Raw genomic sequence first — 19284 nt, 5'->3', positions numbered from 1 at the left:
AAGGAACTAAAACACCTGCCTCAGATCTGCCTGATTCCAAAGTCCAAGGCTCCTTCTATCTACCATGCAGATTCCCGTTTAATTAATGGGATCTTTATTGGTTCTTGTATTGATAAAAGTGGGTATGACTGGTAAAAACTTTATAGGCAGGTAAAGTAAATATGGGGAGGTTTTTCTTTTAATTAAAAAACAATGGGGCTTCCCTGGTGGCGCAGTGGTTGAGAATCTGCCTGCCAATGCAGGGGACACGGGTTCGAGCCCTGATCTGGGAAGATCCCACATGCCGTGGAGCAACTAGGCCCATGAGCCACAACTACTGAGCCTGCACGTCTGGAGCCTGTGCTCCGCAACAAGAGAGGCCGCGATACTGAAAGGCCCGCGCACCGCGATGAAGAGTGGCCCCCGCTTGCCGGAACTAGAGAAAGCCCTCGCACAGAAACGAAGACCCAACACAGCCAAAAATAAAATAAATTAAAAAACAACAACAACAAAAAAACAATGCCCTTGCTTGCTGATCCAGGTCAATGTCCATGACCGTTGCTTCTGTGAGCTGGTGAGGAGGAGCAGGAGGAAGGAAACTACGGCCCTCGGCCTTCTGACCGCGGACTTTTTCTTGGGGCAGCTTATGTACGCCCTGTTTTGATTTACTCTTGTTGTCTTCTGTGCGTATGTAAGAAAATTCTTAGATCACAGGCAACCCAATTTCAGGTCTATTTTCATTTACTCATATGGCTTGATACTTAGGGGGATTAAGTGGGGTTGAAAACAGAGAAGTCCTAATGTTTAAGTTAATATCTCAATTTCTACTCCTTGTCAATGGCATCCCACGGGTTACACTAGATTTACCCTTTCCTAGCTGTGCAAAGGGCTAAAATTTAAAAGAATGCCCAGGAAGCAGACATAATTTTTCAACACTGGAACCACAGCCGACTCACCCTGTCACACACAGGTCAGTCACCAGGGTCCAATGAAGCAGCCGCCTCTTTTCAGGTTTCTGTGTTTTAGTGGTTGATTCAAAATGGAATAGTAACACTCGCCATCACCATCACCGCCTTCTCCACTTATTCAGCATTTACTTATGTGCCAGAAATGGTACTAAGCAGGTCTCAGATGTTATCTCATTTAATCCTCACCTAAGCCACTTGCCCAAGTTCACAGGGCTGAAAAAGTCAGGATGGGAACTCAGGTTTAACTCCAGAGACAATAATGTTTATTATTTTTAAAGCCCTGATGGCTGACTTTTGTAAGTTTTTATCTTTAAAAACTGATCCATAACCATCAAAACTGATACAAGGACTTGTATTCCTCTGTTAGGTGAAATCTGTGTGACTCATAACTGACCCTTTGCCTCTAGCCAAGATGGTCTGAGAGACATGTCCTTCCCAAAGTCAGGTAGGTGCTGAGAAAAAGCATGGGCCGCTGTTACCAGCTAACCTGATGGGCTTTACTGAAGCTCACAGTGCCCTCTGAAACACCTCTACTGACTTTCCAGAGGTGAGATGGTGATGAAAGCAACAGTACTCTGATGTGCTGAGGGCTCATTTGGCAAGTTATTAGGTACCTGATGGGTAAGCGGCTAATCGCTGCCGGGCAGGATCACCAGCCATAAACATTTCAAAACGGGAAGTAAGTCTGTGTGTAAATGACCTGGCTCTTGCTGGTTGTGTGAGCTTGATCTTGGACAAGTCACTCAGGCTGTTTCTCATCCATAAAGGTTGATAATAATACCTGCTGGACCTGTGTGACGGGTGTGTCGGGGGAGAAACTAAGGTTCGTGGAAGTGCTTTAAAATCTTCCAGGTACCACGGAAAAATAACATAATGATAAAGTAATTTCAAAAATGGAAAAAAGAGTTGGATTTCTGTGTCTTGTTAACTTGCTGATGTTCAGTTATTAATATCAGAATTTCCATTCTACTGCCTTATATTTTAGAATAATAGCCAAGGGGGACAGAGAAAGGAAAAAGTTAGGCAGAAAAATGTGAGAGGGTAGTTAGCTCGTCAGCTAAACTAATCTTCCCATTTAAGTCTGAAATGGAAAACATTGCAAAAGTATGGATAATGGAGCTGCTGTAGGTCAAATACAGCATATTTTATCATGTGGAAAAAATTACTAGGTATGATTTTGTAGCCACCCTCAAAGAGGAATGCTTCCAGAGGGCAGGGAAAGGCTACCTGAGGATCTGTACGTATGGCACCAGACACTTAGACACTTTTTAAGAAAGTTTAAAAGAAATTTCTCCATCAACAAGTCAACCACTATAACCCAAAGAACTGTGGACAGAGAGCAAAGCTATAAAAGCAGAGGTCGCATCTTGTGCCCAAAGGATCGAAGTCTTGGCTGCTACAAAGTGCATGATGCACATCAGTTTCTTTGGCTATATTCTACGGAAGCCGGATTTACTTACATGGGAAAACACTTAGAATTAGTTTCTACCCACCAACCAGGCTGCCAGATGAGCTAGATACTCAGAGACATGTCCTAATCTTATTAAAGCAGAAAAGAGGGACTTCCCTGGTGGTGCAGTGGTTAAGAATCCGCCTGCCAACGTAGGGGACACAGGTTCGATCCCTGGTCTGGGAAGATCCCACATGCCGCGGAGCAACTAAGCCTGTGCGCCACAACTACTGAGCCTGCGCTCTAGAGCCTGCGAGCCACAACTCCTGAGCCCGCGTTCCACAACTACTGAAGCCCGCATGCCTAGACCCCGTGCTCCGCAACAAGAGAAGCCACTGCAATGAGAAGCCCGCGCACTGCAACGAAGAGTAGCCCCCGCTTGCAGCAACTAGAGAAAGCCCGCGTGCAGGCGCAAATAAAATAAATAAATAAATTAATTAATTTTGTAAAATCCTGTTAAAAAAAAAATAAAGCAGAAAATAGAAGGATAAGAGATGCTACAGAATGTAGAAGACAGGCATAACCTTAAATACTTGCAAAAATGGCTCACCAAACAAAACTGAGTCAGTGAGCAAGGACTCCAGGGGCCTTGCGGTCCTCTTAGGACAGCGCCATGGTTTTACCTGCTCTTAGAAAACTGGGTGCTGCCTTTTCTGGGTATCTAATATTTGGGTACAAATTAGTATGCTGCAGACTTGATAATTACAAAAATATTATTCACAGTTGAAGATTACAGATCTTTTCAAACTGCCAGAGATTAGTGTGGTTAACAGAGAGTTGATGGTCTGTGATTAGATTGCTCTTGGCCTATGAATTTTTAACGTTTTCCAGTGTATTGGGGGGTTGATGGCAAGTTTATGGGTTTGAGAATTAAAATTAAATTTTGTAAACGCATTACAAACGTGTTTCCAGTTAAGCTGTGGGTGATTTACATCCGAAAAAGACAGACAATTGCTGGCTTTGTTCACCTGCACTTTCAACAGAACTTGGATCAGACAGGGCCCCCAAGGATAAAGTGCTTACTTTCTCATGCTTGTGTTTCTCCTTCTCTTTCTCCCTCTTCTCTCTCTCTCGCTTCTCCTTCTCCCTCTCCTTCTCCTTCTTCTCCTTCTCCTTCTCTCTCTCTTTCTTTTTCTTCTTCTCCTTTTTGTCCTTTTTCCTTTCTTTCTCCTTGGGCTTCTCTTTCTCTTCGAACAGCTTCTCGGGAAGCATGGGTGTCAAGGAGGGCAGCATGGCTGGGATCCTCACGGCCGCCGCGGGGCTGAACAGGGGCAGCGCCATGTCCTTGGGGGGCAGGACCAGGGGGGCTGGGGCAGCCTTCAGCTTCTCTTCTCGGCCTTTCTCTTTCGCTTTCTCTTTGTCCCGCTTCTCTTTATCCTTTTTGCCTTTTTCTCTATCTTTCTTCTTGTCTTTGTGCTTCTCCTTTTCCTTTCTCACCATTCCATCTTTCAACCTCGCTTTTGGATCCACGTCTTCAGGCTCTTTTGTCTTACACCTGAAGGGACCTGCCTCTCCGTCTTTGAGAAAGTCCTGCCAGGGGTACCTGGCTTCCCTGCTGGTCTCCTTCCCTTTCTCCTTCTCTTTGCTTCTCTCCTTGCTTTTGTCCCTGTCCCTCTCCTTATCTCTCTGCTTCTCTTTCTTTTTCGTCTTCGTCTTCATTTCCTTTTTCAGCTTCTTTTTGATGTCCGTGGAGGCCGGCACTTTGGGTTTCTCCTCATATACCTTGTGCAGCGGCTCAGGGGTGGGAGGAGAGACTGAAGGGGAGGAGATGTAAGGGAAGCTGGGGGGTACGCTGGGAGGGGTCCCCATCTTGGCTTTCCGGACCACCTCGTCGATGGATGCGTCCATCGTCCAGGAATTGTCAGAACTTGAAGTTCCGCCTGAAAGAGGGAGAGGGGTGGACCCGGACTTGGGGAAGTTGCTGGAGGAAGTGGAAGCTTTTGGGGTAGCACATTCTGAACCTGAAATCCTCTTAGGACTGGTAAAAATGTCTCCTTCTGACTCGGATCCGGAAGAAAACTCGAAAGGGTCTGGCTCCCGTTCAGCACAAGCCCGTGCAATCACGGCATCAATAGAGTCGTCGATGGTCTTATCGGTCACGACGGCCTTTTTCGGCTGATTCTCATGGTTCAGTTTCCCAGCATCGGGGGCTGTTTGTATTTGTTTCACCTGAATGGTCTCTTTACTAATTTTTTCACTTATTGTAGCTGAAGGAGTCCTGTTAGGGGTGTCGGGTCTGATGGGTACTTGGGGAATGTGAGTGATGACCTTGGGACTCTTGGGGCTTTTGGGGCTCTTCGAACGTCCAGGAGACTTCTTTTCTTTGGATATGGTTTTTGGAGACCGAATAGGACTTCCGACCGTTGCTGGTGACGGAGTCATTTTGGGTGATTTAGTCTTCTGCCCTGGAGAACTGGTTTTAGTCTTTGTTTTAGGTGTAAACGACCTTGCTTCCAACGGTTTTGCGGTTGGCAGCTGTGATTTTGCCACTGGAGCTAACATTGGCGGCTCTGGTGACGGAGGAGCTAGGTCCGTGCTGTCCTGGACGTGGACGGGGGACAGCATTGGTGGGATCTTCTGTGGGTTTATTGAGCTGAGTGGCTCTCGAGCCTCCAGTAACACCACGTCCAGGGCGTCCCCTTTAGTGCTTAGCAGGCGTGGCCGCTTCATCGTGGGCATTTCTTCAGCTTCTGGACTGTCCAGCGGTCTCTTACCCAAGAAGTTCTCATCATTGATAATTTCCTCCTCTTCCAGTTCATCATCTTCTTCCAAGGGAACCTGCATGGCTTCTGCTGATGTGCCCCCATCGGTGGGCACCTGCTCTTCTTCTTCTTCTGGTAAAGGCAGAAAAATGAAGTGTTATTAGAATATACATATATATAAAACCTAAGAAATAAAAACAATGCTTCAAACATGATTTCTAAGAAAGAAAGGAAATTATTGACAGTTGTTAGAGAGTAAAGTGGTAAGTTTTCTAGAACCTTCCAAACTTGCATGTTGTCATGCTTTGAAGAGTGACAACCAGTGACAGGAGATATACAAACCGTTTTCCTTTCTAGTGGTGTGGCCCTAAATGCAGGATCTGGAGTTTGCTAAGGATTTCCTGTTTGCCCTCTGCTTCCTTAATTAATTCTTTTCCTTACTTGACTAAATACTGCCTTTCTGTTTTCCCCCTCCTCTTACGTACACGTGTGTACACACACACACACACCCACCCACACACCCACACCTACCTCTAAAAACCAAGAGATGGGGGACTTCCCCGGTGGTCTAGTGGTATAGAATCCACCTACCAATGCAGGGGATGCGGGTTCGATCCCTGGTCAGGGAACTAAGATCCACACGCCGCACAGCAACTAAGCCCACGCGCCACTATTACTGAGCTCGCGTGTCTCAGTGAGAGAGCCCGCGTGCTGCAAACTACAGAGCCCATGCGCGCTGGAGCCCACACTCCTCAACTAGAGAGAGAAAACCCTCACACCACAACCAGAGAGACGCCCGTGTGCTGCAACAAAGAGACCACACGCCGTAATGAAAGATCCTGCATGCCTCAACGAAGATTCCGTGTGCCGTAAGACCTGACGCAGCCAAAAAAATAAGGAAAATAAATAAATAAATTTAAAAAATAAGTATTTTAAAGAATCAAGAGATGGGTTATTATATGACTACTTTCCTCAGAAATGACAGAAAAGAATACTTTTTAAAAGAACCTTCATAACATATTTTAATTCTTGGAGTTTGGAAAATGTAAATCTCCAAGCTGGACACAATTCATACGCTATTTATGTCTTCTATTCCGCGGGCTTGAGGACAGCCACTTTGAGAAGCAGTGTGGTGACATGAAGGACACATCGGCTTGGCATTAGAAAGACGGTGTTTCAGCAGGCGTTCAGGCATCACAAAGCAACAGGCCTAAGGCAATCTCTTAACCTCCTTGAGGCTGTCTTCTGACCTCTCAAAAGGGGCTAACATTACTTGCCCTGCCCACTTGACTGAGTTGCTGTGGGGTCAGATTATTTCTCTCCACACATATTAACTAAGCATCTACCATGTGTAATGCACGATGATAAAGGCTGAAAGAGCTACAGAATAAGTCAGAAATAAACCACGACCTAAAAGAGCTTACAGTTCAGCAGGAGTCGCCGTGTAGATGTCTAGCACATAGAAAGTGATTAGTACCATAAGAGAGAGAAAGTGCCATAGCAGTTCAAAGGAGAAACAGAATACCTAAATGTCAAAGATCTGGGACAGACTTGACTACTCAGGTAGCATTTTGGATATTTGGAGATTGATAATGGTGAAGTACAGGATGTAGGAACAGGTGACACAGAGATGGAGGGGTGCACATAAGAAGTTGTATAAGAACCAGGGAATAATTTGTCTGGAAGGTAGGGTGCAAGATGGGAAATAGGAGAAAGTAAGTTTAGCAAGCTTACATCCAGATCCTAGAAATTTTGAATTCCAGAAAAACAAACATGATCTTTATTCTAGTGGTAGTTTAGACCTTGTAAAGATTTTTAGACAAGGGACAAAAATGACTGGAGTGTATGTTAGCAAAATTACGCTGGCAGGAACATATATGATGGATGGGAGGCAATGGATCCTAATGGAGAGGTGACAGGTTAGGGGTTATGAAATGATGTAGGGAAGTGACAAGAAGGGTCTGAACTAGAAGAGCGGTATCGAGTAAGAGGCAGATGATATTCTGAAGACAGAATGAACAGAATCTGATAAGTGATTAGGTATAAGAGTGGAGGAAGGATTCAAACACAGGTTTGAGGCTTTGAGCCCTGGTGAGTGAGAAATGCAGTCATTCATATAAACAGGAAGTAAAGAAATAGAGAAGGAAGATGATTATGAATTAGCTCAATCCTTGAGATACACTAAAGTTCAGAAAACCGGACAGGGTGTTAGAGAAATCTTTGCTGTGCTCAATGAAATCACAATAATGGATAATGTCAGCAAGGGAGCAATCAGGGTAGTCAGGTTTAGATATTCTAAGGATAAAGAGAAGAGGAGGCACTAGAGAAATCAGGAGATGTCAAAGAGATCAAGGGGGTAACGGTTTTCAAGGGGAGGACTCAGGAACAAAGTCAAACGCTTACGAGGGCAGCGAGAACAAAGGCTCACAGCGGAAGTCCCTCCAACAGGAGCACTAAGGGGGGAAGACGTAATGTTCGTGAAAGCGCTTTGTAAACTACAGAGGACAAGACAAACTGGAGACACAATAATTGCTACCATTACTCGAGAATAATACTGTCATCCATCCAGTCACCTAAGTGAGAAACATCACTCCAGGCTGCTATTGTACTTTCCCCTCTTTCTCCAGATCAGAATTGTGAACTGTTTTCTATTCTGTTTCCTTTCATGTGTTTTCCCCATCGCTACTGTTAGCTCAACTCAGCACTGGGTTTCTACGCATCGTGTTAAAGACTGTACTACTTTGCCAGTGTGTAATTCTATCAAATTGGAACTGGCAAGGTGACTACCACATAGGCATTTGAACTGCAGGATGTGTGTCACACTGGGCTATGGAAAACTGGACTGTTTTTCCAGCAAATACTTTAGAAAACAGACTGGTTCATTTAGAATTTGGAGCTCAAGTACCTCAGAAAAATATTTTAAAAATTAATGGTTGTTGCTTACATTTAAGTGAGAAAAATTTAACATAAAGCTTAATTCAAAGCGGTCTCCACAAGCTAGGAGGGATTACTCCATTTCTGTTATTTTATTTTTATGGTTTCTTTTTTTTTGTTTGTTTATTTCAAGTCCCTGCTGTTAACTTGTATGCCTCTAGAAGCTTTATGTGGTTTAGAGGAATATAAATGAATTATAAAAATAAACTATTACAAGAGCTGATTTTATTTTATTATTTATTTATTTATTTATGGCTGTGTTGGGTCTTCGTTTCTGTGCCAGGGCCCTCTCCAGTTGCGGCAAGCGGGGGCCACTCCTCATCGCGGTGCGCGGGCCTCTCACTATCGCGGCCTCTCTTGTTGCGGAGCACAGGCTCCAGACGCGCAGGCTCAGTAGCTGTGGCTCACGGGCCTAGTCGCTCCGCGGCATGTGGGATCTTCCCAGACCAGGGCTCGAACCCGTGTCCCCTGCATTGGCAGGCAGACTCTCAACCACTGCGCCACCAGGGAAGCCCAAGAGCTGATTTTAGGAATACTTAAATATACAAATGTTTATTTTTAATTTACAATTTTTTTACGCTTAAAGATTTTATAAGGAAGCTTCAATTGCAGCATCAAAATTAATCAAAATGAAAAGGGAATTCTGCTGGAAGAGAAAGCCTTAAGCTTTAATAAGAACAGGTGTGAAATGTTTAAAGTGTGAAAATATTTAAAACAATTTTCTGAATTAGAAATTATCTGGTACATTGCAGAGCGCAGAAGTGATGTGCATGTAAGGCATAAAGCATAATAATGAATGGATGCCTGTAGAACAGCTGTCGACTTCCGACTTCCGGAAGACAGCATTAGCATCATCATCACACCTCCCCTCGGTTCCTTTCTGATTCATCCTCTCCTCTCTCCACTCCCACCCCCATCCCCAGGTAACTACTCATCTTTTTATATCTGTCCTTTCTTTGTGTCCTGTACAGTTTTACCACATTTGTATGTAGTGACTTGTTTTTGAACTTCATACACGTGGTATCATACTACAATGTTCTTCAGCTTTTTTGCCCCTAACATTATGTTTCTGAGCATCACCTATGTCCATTCAGGTAGCTGTAGTGCATTCATTTCCACTGTTGTAAAAATGTACCACGCTTATTAATCCATTCTCCGCAGTATTAAAGTTTTCCACTTGAGTGAATATATTTTTATTTTTAAAATATTACAAAATGCAAACAAATGAATATAACTGATCTAGCTTATGCTTGCTCAAACACAGACTTAATTGGTGATTTTGCATAACGAGTGTCTGGCTTTCTATTACATGAGTTATTTTAATTCTGTGTTCTAAGAGTTTGGAGTAAGATAAATATGTGATGGCTACTGAATGGTTTATTCTTTACCATCACCCAAACTCCCACCTGAAGGTTAATCTCAGTTTGATTACAGGTGAACAGCAATGAAGTATTCCTTGTGTGTATGTGTATAATGAGCATGATTCACCAAAAATCTGTAAAATATCCTAAAAATGGTTTTTAGCATTTTCCTATACTTATCCATGAAAACAGTTTTACTATAAAATAGCACATAATTTGGTTAACAGAAGTTTAATATTACAAGATACTTGATCTTTTGACATGTTATTATATAAAGGTGTAAAAAAATAGTATAAAAATTTTTTTGAGTCACAAGCTCTTTCTAATTTAACACAAATACAGACACAAAAATAAAAGCTGTGCTCGAAAGTCAAAAGAGTGATGTTACAATATGAGGAGTATTTTAAAGATTTTTTTATTTCCAGAGAACTAAGAACTTATTTTCTACTGTTTAAATATGTTTATTTTTTTAAAGATTTTTTTTTGATGTGTACCAATTTTAAAGTTTTTATTGAATTTGTTACAATATTGCCTCTGGTTTATGTTTTGGTGTTTTGGCCGCGAGGCATGTGGGATCTTAGCTCCCCGACCAGGGACTGAACCTCCCCCCACTGCACTGGAAGGCAAAGTCTTAACCACTGGACTGCCAGGGAAGTCCCAGGTCCATCTTTTTTTAAAACTTCACAAATACTGAGAGGAGTGGGGGGAGACAATACAAACCCCATTCCAATTTTCCTTCATTAATGACACAAATAAATAATCCACACTCCCTACATTTCCCGGAGGAGTAATGAGCAAAATGCACTTCTTTACCAAACTTATCGAACAAAACCGAAACAAGGCAATATGGTCTGAACACACCAAAAGGATTTTTAGGGGTTAGTTCTGAGCTACTATAAATATTGACTTAGAATAAAATATCTTTTAAAAAAATCTTTTTAACTAGAATAATAAATGCCTTTAAAGAAACACTATAATCTAAAAAGCTCATGGACATTAGGAAAAAAAGGAAATTGCAAAGGCATGAAAGCTTTTTATCTCATTAACTACACAGATTCATGATCTTAAGCAGAAAATATACTTGTGCTACTGAACTCTGTAGGGACAATAAAATGCTATCTGCATATATTTCACCAAAAATTAAATGTATTTAAAACTAGATTTCCTGTAATTTTTTGGAAATACACATGCAGAAATTAATTTCTAGCAACGATGACATGAACTTTCCTACTGTCTTATTAGTTTATGCACACTGATGTTTTTATAACAGAGATGAAAGGATTCATTTAAAATGCACATTTTTCAAAAAACATCTTTCTATATTAGGTATGTTTATTACAACCAATTACTTGAAGTGACTCCATACTACTTACATTCATTCATTTACTCCTGACTCATCATTCAAGCATTCGTTCACCTACCAAGTGCCTGGTGAACACCAGTGCAGGGAGCACCATGTTAGATCCTAGGAACGTACAGTCAAATAAGACATGACTTCCTATCCTGAAGAATCAACTACATTTTGTGGCCATCAGTTCAAGTGCTGTGGCAAGGATCGGTACAAGGTACATACGTAGCCACATCCAGGGATACGAGGACAGAAATCCCAAGGTTAACTAGAGAGGAAGTGGATGGAAACTATATCTGGGGTCTGTTACCAGAGCCACAGTTCGACCTAGCACAGCCCATTTACTCTCTCAGACCTAAGTTTTCCCATCTGCAAAATAGAAGTACTGGGGGGTGGGAGGGTGGGAAGGGACAAACTGGGAGATTGGGACTGACATATACACACTACTATATAGAAAATAAATAACTGATAAGAACCTGCTGTAGAGCACAGGGAACTCTACTCAATGCTCTGTAATGGCCTATATGGGAAAAGAATCTAAAAAACAAAAAAATGAGTAGATATATGTATATGTATAACTGAATCACTTTGCTGTACACCTGAAACTAACACAACATTGTAAATCAACTATACTCCAATGAAAAATTTAAAAAATAGAAGTAAAAAAAAAATACACACACACACACAAGTATTGACATCTGACTCCTGCTTCGAAGAACTGAAGGTCTCTAATATTAGGGCCATCTCCACATGCAGGGCGATGATCTAAAGGGCAGGACAGAGTTCTTTCTGCCCCTAAATATCTCACTGACCACATGCTACAGTGCTTGGCATTCTGACCACTTGATTTATGTCTTGGATAAGGGCAGTATCTTTAAGATGTTGCTGCCAAAATATTTTTAAGACTGTAAAGCTGACACATGAATGATTCTATCTTACTTTTTGAGGTAAGGAGACTCTGAGTAAATGGTACTTCAGTGAAGTAATCTGACAGAATGCTGAGGATGGAGAGGGTCTGGAACCCAGGGTGCTGCCGAGAGGGGGAGGCTCGGGTGGGCTGCTGCTGTTGGGGGGCGTGTCTAGGGCAGCTGGAGCGTGACAGGCAGACACTGGATGCCTGGGAAATGCAGGAAGAGCAGCAATATTAAAACAACCCATTCCAACATTTTATCTCTTAGTTCCAAATGAGGCCAAAAATTCTTTTCGAATCCCATCTACATGCCCTCATAAAATATTTTAAAAATTGTCCTGTCTATAATGGGACTGAAATTAGACCCTTGAAACACAACTCAACATGTATAAGTGGGTAGGTATTTTCTAAACAAACCTATTTACTTAAAAAAATGAAATGACTAGCAAAGACAAGACAATTAGGCACTGACAATTCATACAGTACAACCAATCAATAACACAATAAATTAATAGCAGAGTGAAGCTGATGTGTTATAAATACCTATATATACACTGACCTGCAGAAAAGCACTATTTCACTAACATTCTGCACAATAAAAAACTAAAATGCTATATAAGCAAGCCAACCTGAAATGACACCTAGTATTATAAATGGCCTAATCTATATGTTAATACTGTTGTATCACATAACTGCAGCAAGGCTAAGATAACAGTATGACTTTGGGGTTTCTATGGCTACATCCTGGGCTGGCGTGCCTGAAAGGGCTGGCTGCTGATACTACACGAGCATTCTGAGTGCTTCTTTTTGGTTATTTACGATATGATTTATGATAACAACAACATCTCCTATTTTCTCTCCTCCTCAGACACAATAAATTGCTATCGTTAATCACCCTTCTTAGTTCAACTATGATTACAATAGCATAATAGGGTCTGGCTATGGTAATATTGTGGATTTTTTAAAAGAAATAAATACAAGGAGATCTCTTCAGACAATGTCAATATCTCTAATATTTTAATCATCTTCCTTTAAGTCTTTCAGAATAAATTCTATTACAACTAAGATTCCATATCCAGGATGTAAGCCCTTTGTGCAAATCAAATTCATGATCGAGCCCCACACATTCACAAATCACTACCACCATGATGTTCTTAAACTCACCACAGCAGTAAGACTGCACATAGGATACGGTTTCTTTTCCAAGACAGACAATGACAGTTGTTTCTCTCTTGTATTGATGAGACTAATCTTACTGCTGTTTTTTCCTCCCCAGAACTAGACAAACTAGGCAAATTAGCCATTCGTCTATCAGAAGGCAAAGCAGTAGAGAAAGAATAAAAACTTTGCCACCATGCAGACATGTGTGACCCGCCTTTGCCAATTACTGGCTGTGTGGTTGCTTAATCTTTCTGAACTTTCCTTTCCTTTTATGCCCATTCGGGTTAACAGCTAGTACTACCTCTCTGGCTTTTGAGTAACAGTAAGAGGAATCCTTTTCCTCCCTGCATCGATGCCCTTTCCACCAGATCTCGGCAAGAGGTGGAGCCTACTTGATTTGGGTGGCCGGGTAACTTGCTTTGGCTGATGGGTCAGAGTTGGCAAATGCAACACAAGCACAGGCTGGAAAACCACGTGCAGACTGGGGCTTGCCCTCCTGCTGCTCATGGGAGACTTGCAACCACCCCAGTGCCCGGGTTAGCCTCCTGGGTGATGAGAAATGCGTGGCTCAGAGCCCCAGTCAAACCGTCAGACGTATGAGTGACGCCATCGATTACTAGCTGATGGCAAATGTCCAACCGAGCCCAGCCAGACCCAGCAAAAGGACTGCACCGCTGAGCCAACCCCAAATGCCAACTCCCAGGATTATGAGCCAGTAAACAGTTGCTGTTTTAAGCTACTAATCTTTGGGGTGGCTTGCTACACAGCAACATGTTAACCATGTGTTCACATGTACAGGTACAGTGGATTCATGTTATTTGGGGTGATTATGTTCTACAAAGGGGCTGCAAACACTCAGTCAGTGAAAACCGCTGCTCCCAAAGGAAATACAAGGTTAGGTTCCTATGAGGCTTTGGTCACAACATTTTCGTCAGCAGATCAATACAGAATCTTGTTTTATGTGTGTTTCTGTTTAAAGACATCTCATTTAATATATACTGTTGATTCATTCACAGTGAACTCACGGCCAACAGTACTGCACGGAGCTGCTCTATTCTTTCCATTAAGGCACATCAAGCCCTCTCGCACCTGGGAACACCAGCCAGCGTCACACTTGGGGGGCACTTTAGATAGCAGAATCACCCAAAAAAGCAATAAATGCAAAAAGCATGGCAACAAATAGACTGAAAATACACCTGTCGACAGTCTGAGCTGAAATAAGAAGGCAGAGTGTCACTTTGTTTAGACTCAGCTAGAAATGTGCACAACTCAAATTTCCTGCCCCCCTGCGCCTGTCCGTGAATGACTGTGGAAGCACCGTGTGTGCACTGATCTGGGGGTTACAAGTACATTCCAGCCAGCAGGCGGAATCACAAACACAGAATCAGCGCATAATGAGGGTCGGCTACGTATAATTAAATGGACACAAACCCGTCAACGTCAAATATTTTTATGAACAACTGATTTAAAAGAAAAGATTTTACTTGAAAAGTAATTCCAGTCCTCAGAAGGTATTTAATAAGAAGATGAAAAGTGCCTTATGAACTATAACACTGTGATTATACCTGGCAAGACAGTTTCCCAAATCCAAACTGGGACGTATTTTAGTTTAAATTCAAAGAAGCAGCTATGTGCAGAACAATCTGCTCAAGCCACATGATCATTCTTCGACTTTCTGGAACATACCCAGTTCCTTCCCTTCTCAGGGTCTTTCTACCCACATATTCCGCTCCTCTCCACTAGCAACACTCTTCCCTTTGTTACTTCCATGCTGGTCTCTCACCCTTTAAGTCTTAAGCTTAAGCACTTCTCAAAGAAGCATCCCCTGGTCACGCCTTATCTCCAACATGAGTTGCAATTTGTAACTGCTTGATTGTTAGTGCATTTTTAAAATCTATTTCCCCAACTAAGCTTCACTAACCATGTTTTCCCTGGGCTGCAAAGCAATCATCCATGGCTAATAATCAATATTTCCTTCAGCAGCATTACTATTAGAAAAGTAAGAAAAACTATTTTACCATATTTTTTCTGATTCTAAGTTGTCAAAATATGAATAAGTGTATATCTCTGAATTGCTATTTTTAGAATAATCAGTAGCATCTTCTTGTCTCTATTGGATGAGGGACAGTAGTGATGGAGAAGTCACTGCCTGCCCATGGGTGAACCTGACCGTCATTCCTGGTAGCATGACTGACTGGACACCAGTGTTTCAGTCAACAAACAATTAAAAAATTTGAAGAAGAAATATTCTTCTTCAGTTCTATGCAGTTAAAAAGAAACATCTGTATGATAAGACTAATTGGCAGCATGTTTTTTTTTTCCCCTAGTGGTACATAAAAGAATGGTGCTTCTTATGACTGATGGTGTCTTAAGATCAGTGAAATATGATAGCCGTTCCAAATTATTATTAAATGTTTACTATGCTCCTTACTATATAATACAGAGAAATTGTTTTAGTTATTAAAGTAACATTAAACTGGACACACCTGAAATCCAAGGGTCCACGAAGACCCACGAGAACTTGCAAACTGCGACTCAGAGGGAATGGCTCAGGTAAGTGGTAGCTTGGCTGTCGCCCAGGCTCTCCATTTTCCTCCCCTTCTTGTGCCCACTTACATAAGACCTGCCCCCCATCAACTAGATCGTGCGTACAGTCCTTTCTATGAGACTAACTTGCCCCGTGACCTATGCGTTGGGGACAGTGATTAGGAGCAGGCTCTACTCCAAGCCACACATTATTACTGAGGCAGCGTTTCATTACAGCGTGAACAGCAATGGACTGCGAGACGACCCTGGTTCCACGTTCCTTTGCGACGATGCGCACGAGATTCTTTATCCGCACACACACAAAATAATGCCAGCCCCACCTACTCCCCAGGGTTATCGTGCGCAGTCAGCACGAGCTCAACGTGAAATCATTTTGAAAACTGTTCAGACAGAAGTTGGTGTCAGAGGCGGCAGCAGCAGCCGAGACCCTCCGTTGCCACCGTCCTCCACCCAACCAGCAGCCCCGCCCACCCCGGCCGCCGAGCCCGGCCCCCAGAGGAGCTGCTCCAGCAGTGAGCTTCCCCCAACTACACACGTATAATCCTAGAGATCTTAGCAAAATCATTTCAAAAGAAAGCTCGGTATAATTACACAATGGCTGTTATCAAAGCAAGATTAGAAAGAAGACCAAATTTCGGATGACTCTCGTTTGAAATGGTAAGAGAAACATTAGTTCAGTACCAAATGGTAAATTTAATAGGGGGAAAGAAATTCAATATTTAAGCTTCGGATTTTTATGTGTCTATCCTTGCCTCACTCTATTAACTCCAAAGATCCTCGTATTTACAAGACAGCCTGTAAAATCTGCTGCTGGCCTCTCAAACTTTGGTGACTCAAAATAAACAAAAAAACACCCTAAGAATCCATCCTCATACAAGCCACAAAACAAGCAATTCACAACAGCATAAAAATTACTAGAAAATGCTATGAAATTACAATCAACTCTTTCCTGGCATGGATAGGGAGGAGGGGGAGGAGCACGGAGGTTAACCAGTCTATGAGTAAGAGAAAGTTACCACACACGTGAGATACGGATTAAAAAATTCTTAAAAAGCAAAAGCAAAAGGTACTGATTTTTAACACTGAAATGACTTGGAACTTCATTTAAATTTTCTTTGGTAAAAGGCGTGTCAGGAAGGCCCAACACCTCAGGGATGAATGTCATTACAATACTGCACTTGTGTGACTTCGCAAAGAAATAGTTTTGACTAAGAAAAGGCTAAATATGACAGCTGTCTGTTCTATCAAGGCCACGGGTCGGATGAGGCTGGAACTGACTCTCTCCAACTCCAAATGCTAAACCAGAGCCTTCCCGGCTCGAGGGCCTCCGATGCTGTCCTGTCCCATCACGATTAGAGTAAAATCCCACCCTCGCTGTGGCCCATCAGGTCTCACACCATCTCCCCCTGCCCTCACTCACCATTCCTCTTCTCAAACCACACTGGTCTTTCAGTGTTCCTCAAACTTGCCAAGCTGATCCCCTGGAATGTTCCTCCTCCAGGTCTTCTCTCTGCTTCTCTTCTCAGTTTACTCACACCTCCAATGTCCCCTTGGCAGGGAGGTCTGCTCTGATCCCAGCCCCCTGCGGCCTGCCTGTCCCCCAACACTGCCACGCCCTGCTTTAGCTCCACTGCACTCAGTCCTACCTAACATCGTCTTATTTATTTGCTTAGCTATTTTTTTGTCTCACCCACTAAAATGTAAGCTTTCTGAGGGCAGGAACTGTATCTTCTGGACTATATTCCCAGTGTCTAAAACAGCAGCTAACCCAGAGGAGGCCCTTAATGTTTGCTGAGCAAAAGCTCTTAATGAGCACGCTATCCTGCCTGCGGTGGTGGCTGAGGCCATGGGTTTAAGAAAGGCCGATGGGGAAACACACAGGCTGAGAAGAGCAGAGAACTGACATTTTGAGACACAGCAAAATGTAAAGTAGTGGCAGAAGGAGAATGGGATGGAATTAGCCAATAAGTCGGAAGAGGAGAATGTATAAGCAAGTATAAGAATTTTTAACAAGTAGGGAGTATTCAATTGTGCCAAAGATCAGAAAAGTATCAAATAAGCCAAAAGAAAAGTATTACTATGATCCATGACAAGAGCTATGAAATAACTAAATAGGATAAAGTAATAGAAAATAGCAACCAGGGAGGTAGTGTAAGGTACAATGCTGCCTCCTTAGACGGAATGGAGAAACTATCTAAACACTGATTAATTAAACAGAGGTGTGAATAGTTAGCACAGCCAGTCAGAAGCAGGCCGGGGGAAAGCACTCTGGGCGCAGGGAACAGCCCGGGGAGCAGCCGTGGTTTCGTGCTGGGGTCTCTGCAGGAAGCCTGTGTGGTGAGAGTGAGTCAGGGAGGGGAAGACGGAATGGGATGGGCTGGAGAGGCACACAGGGCTTTACTGAAAGGTTGATGGGACGTCAGTGATAGTTTTAAAATAGTTTGATCTGTCTTGAAAAAGATTATTCCAGCAGCTGTGTAAAGAATACTAGTCAGGTTATTGGTGAGCTGAGTAAACAGCTTTAGTAGTGGTGGAAGCAAAAGCTGGAAGGCGGTAGGGTAAGGAAAGTATCACGAAGTAAAGACCGCCTCATTTATTTATTCATCCATCCATCCATCCATCCATCCATCCATTCACCCACCAAATATTTATTACGATCTATATACAACAGGCCGTACAGATTAAGTAAACAAAAAACAAGGTTTCCCTTCTCATGGACTTTACACGCTGGTAGGGCGGACAGGCAACAGCTATATACAAAAGATAATTAATAGTGATTAAGTGCTAGGAAGATAATAAAACAAGATCGCGTGCCTGGGGAGGGAAAGGGCTATTAATTTAGATAGAACGTTCACTGAGGAAGTGATGTTTCAGCTGAGACCAGGTTTGTTAGAAAGCTAGAGGCATGGGGTGATCTTGTGAACAAGCATCTCAGGGAAGAGAAGGCAAGGGCGAGGCCATGCCATGGGAACAGGAGGAAAGGCAGGCTGGCTGGAGGTGAAGCGCGTGGAGGAGTGTGTCTGAGCTCAACGCGAAGCTCAGTGATCAGAAGAGTGGAAATGACGGAGGAAGGTAGGAAAGATTGCTACAGAGAGGTCTCAAAATGCTCACTGTGCAGACGGATGAACAAGACCAGCTATTAGGTAAGGCGAACAAAAGAACCAGAATATAACAGTTCTTTAGTCTACTCATGGGGAAAGAAATTAAAGGACTGGCTGCATTTAACACAACCACGCCAATAGGAAATCGATTATTATATGAAATTACACACATATAAAAAGTCACTAAGCATGCATGTCGGCACTGCTCTCCCACTTTTACACAGTGAAGCAGACACGTGCCAGAGGGCAACGCACTTAAAGTGGATCAAGATAGGACATTTGTCTTTGGGATAATACTTTATTCTATTTTGCGCAGTTTGCTACCACAAAAATAAAAATAAAGTAAAAAACTACAACTACATTTAAGTTGATTGATTTTTACATTGCACAGACTTCTAGGTACAGAGTATACGTACTTTTAACCAAACCTTTATTCTAATGTAGGATTGTCCCCATGCTCGAAATGACCTTGACAAAATTCTGGAAAAAATATCTGAAGACCTGGGGCTCTAAAGCTCTTTTAGAATTAGCTCTGAATAATTGTCCCACAATATGAGTTTCTTGATTAATTGCTTAAGATAAGGTCTCCTTTTCGTTGCTGGCCTCCAGTGGCTCCACTAGTTCCCACAATCACTTTTGTCTCATTCTTCTAAACCTTGGAAGGCTAACAGAAAAATCAGAGATACACCAATTCCATTACTTGAGGATTAGCTAAGAGATAACCCTTTGTATTCCATTACTGACCATTATTTGAGTAATTATTCAATAACTACCGTACATCTGAAAGATGCACTAATTGTTTTCTGAGGCTCACACCTGCTTT

The 19284-nt window shown here is 42.5% G+C and overlaps 1 protein-coding gene across 2 annotated transcripts in view; it reads right to left on the bottom strand.

Moving 5' to 3' along the window:
* TAF3 (TATA-box binding protein associated factor 3) overlaps positions 1-19284 on the bottom strand; it is a 152764-nt gene that overhangs the window by 34442 nt on the left and 99038 nt on the right. For both annotated transcript variants that reach the window (XM_082387135.1, XM_082387134.1), the window contains one exon: positions 3421-5231. In XM_082387135.1, the coding sequence (XP_082243261.1) occupies positions 3421-5231 (1811 nt within the window). The remainder of the gene's footprint in view (positions 1-3420; positions 5232-19284) is intronic.

This window comes from Balaenoptera borealis (assembly GCF_965194805.1).
Source record: "Balaenoptera borealis genome assembly, chromosome: 3".
Classification (NCBI taxonomy): Eukaryota; Metazoa; Chordata; class Mammalia; order Artiodactyla; family Balaenopteridae; genus Balaenoptera; species Balaenoptera borealis.
This window is presented reverse-complemented; position numbering and strand designations above follow the sequence as displayed.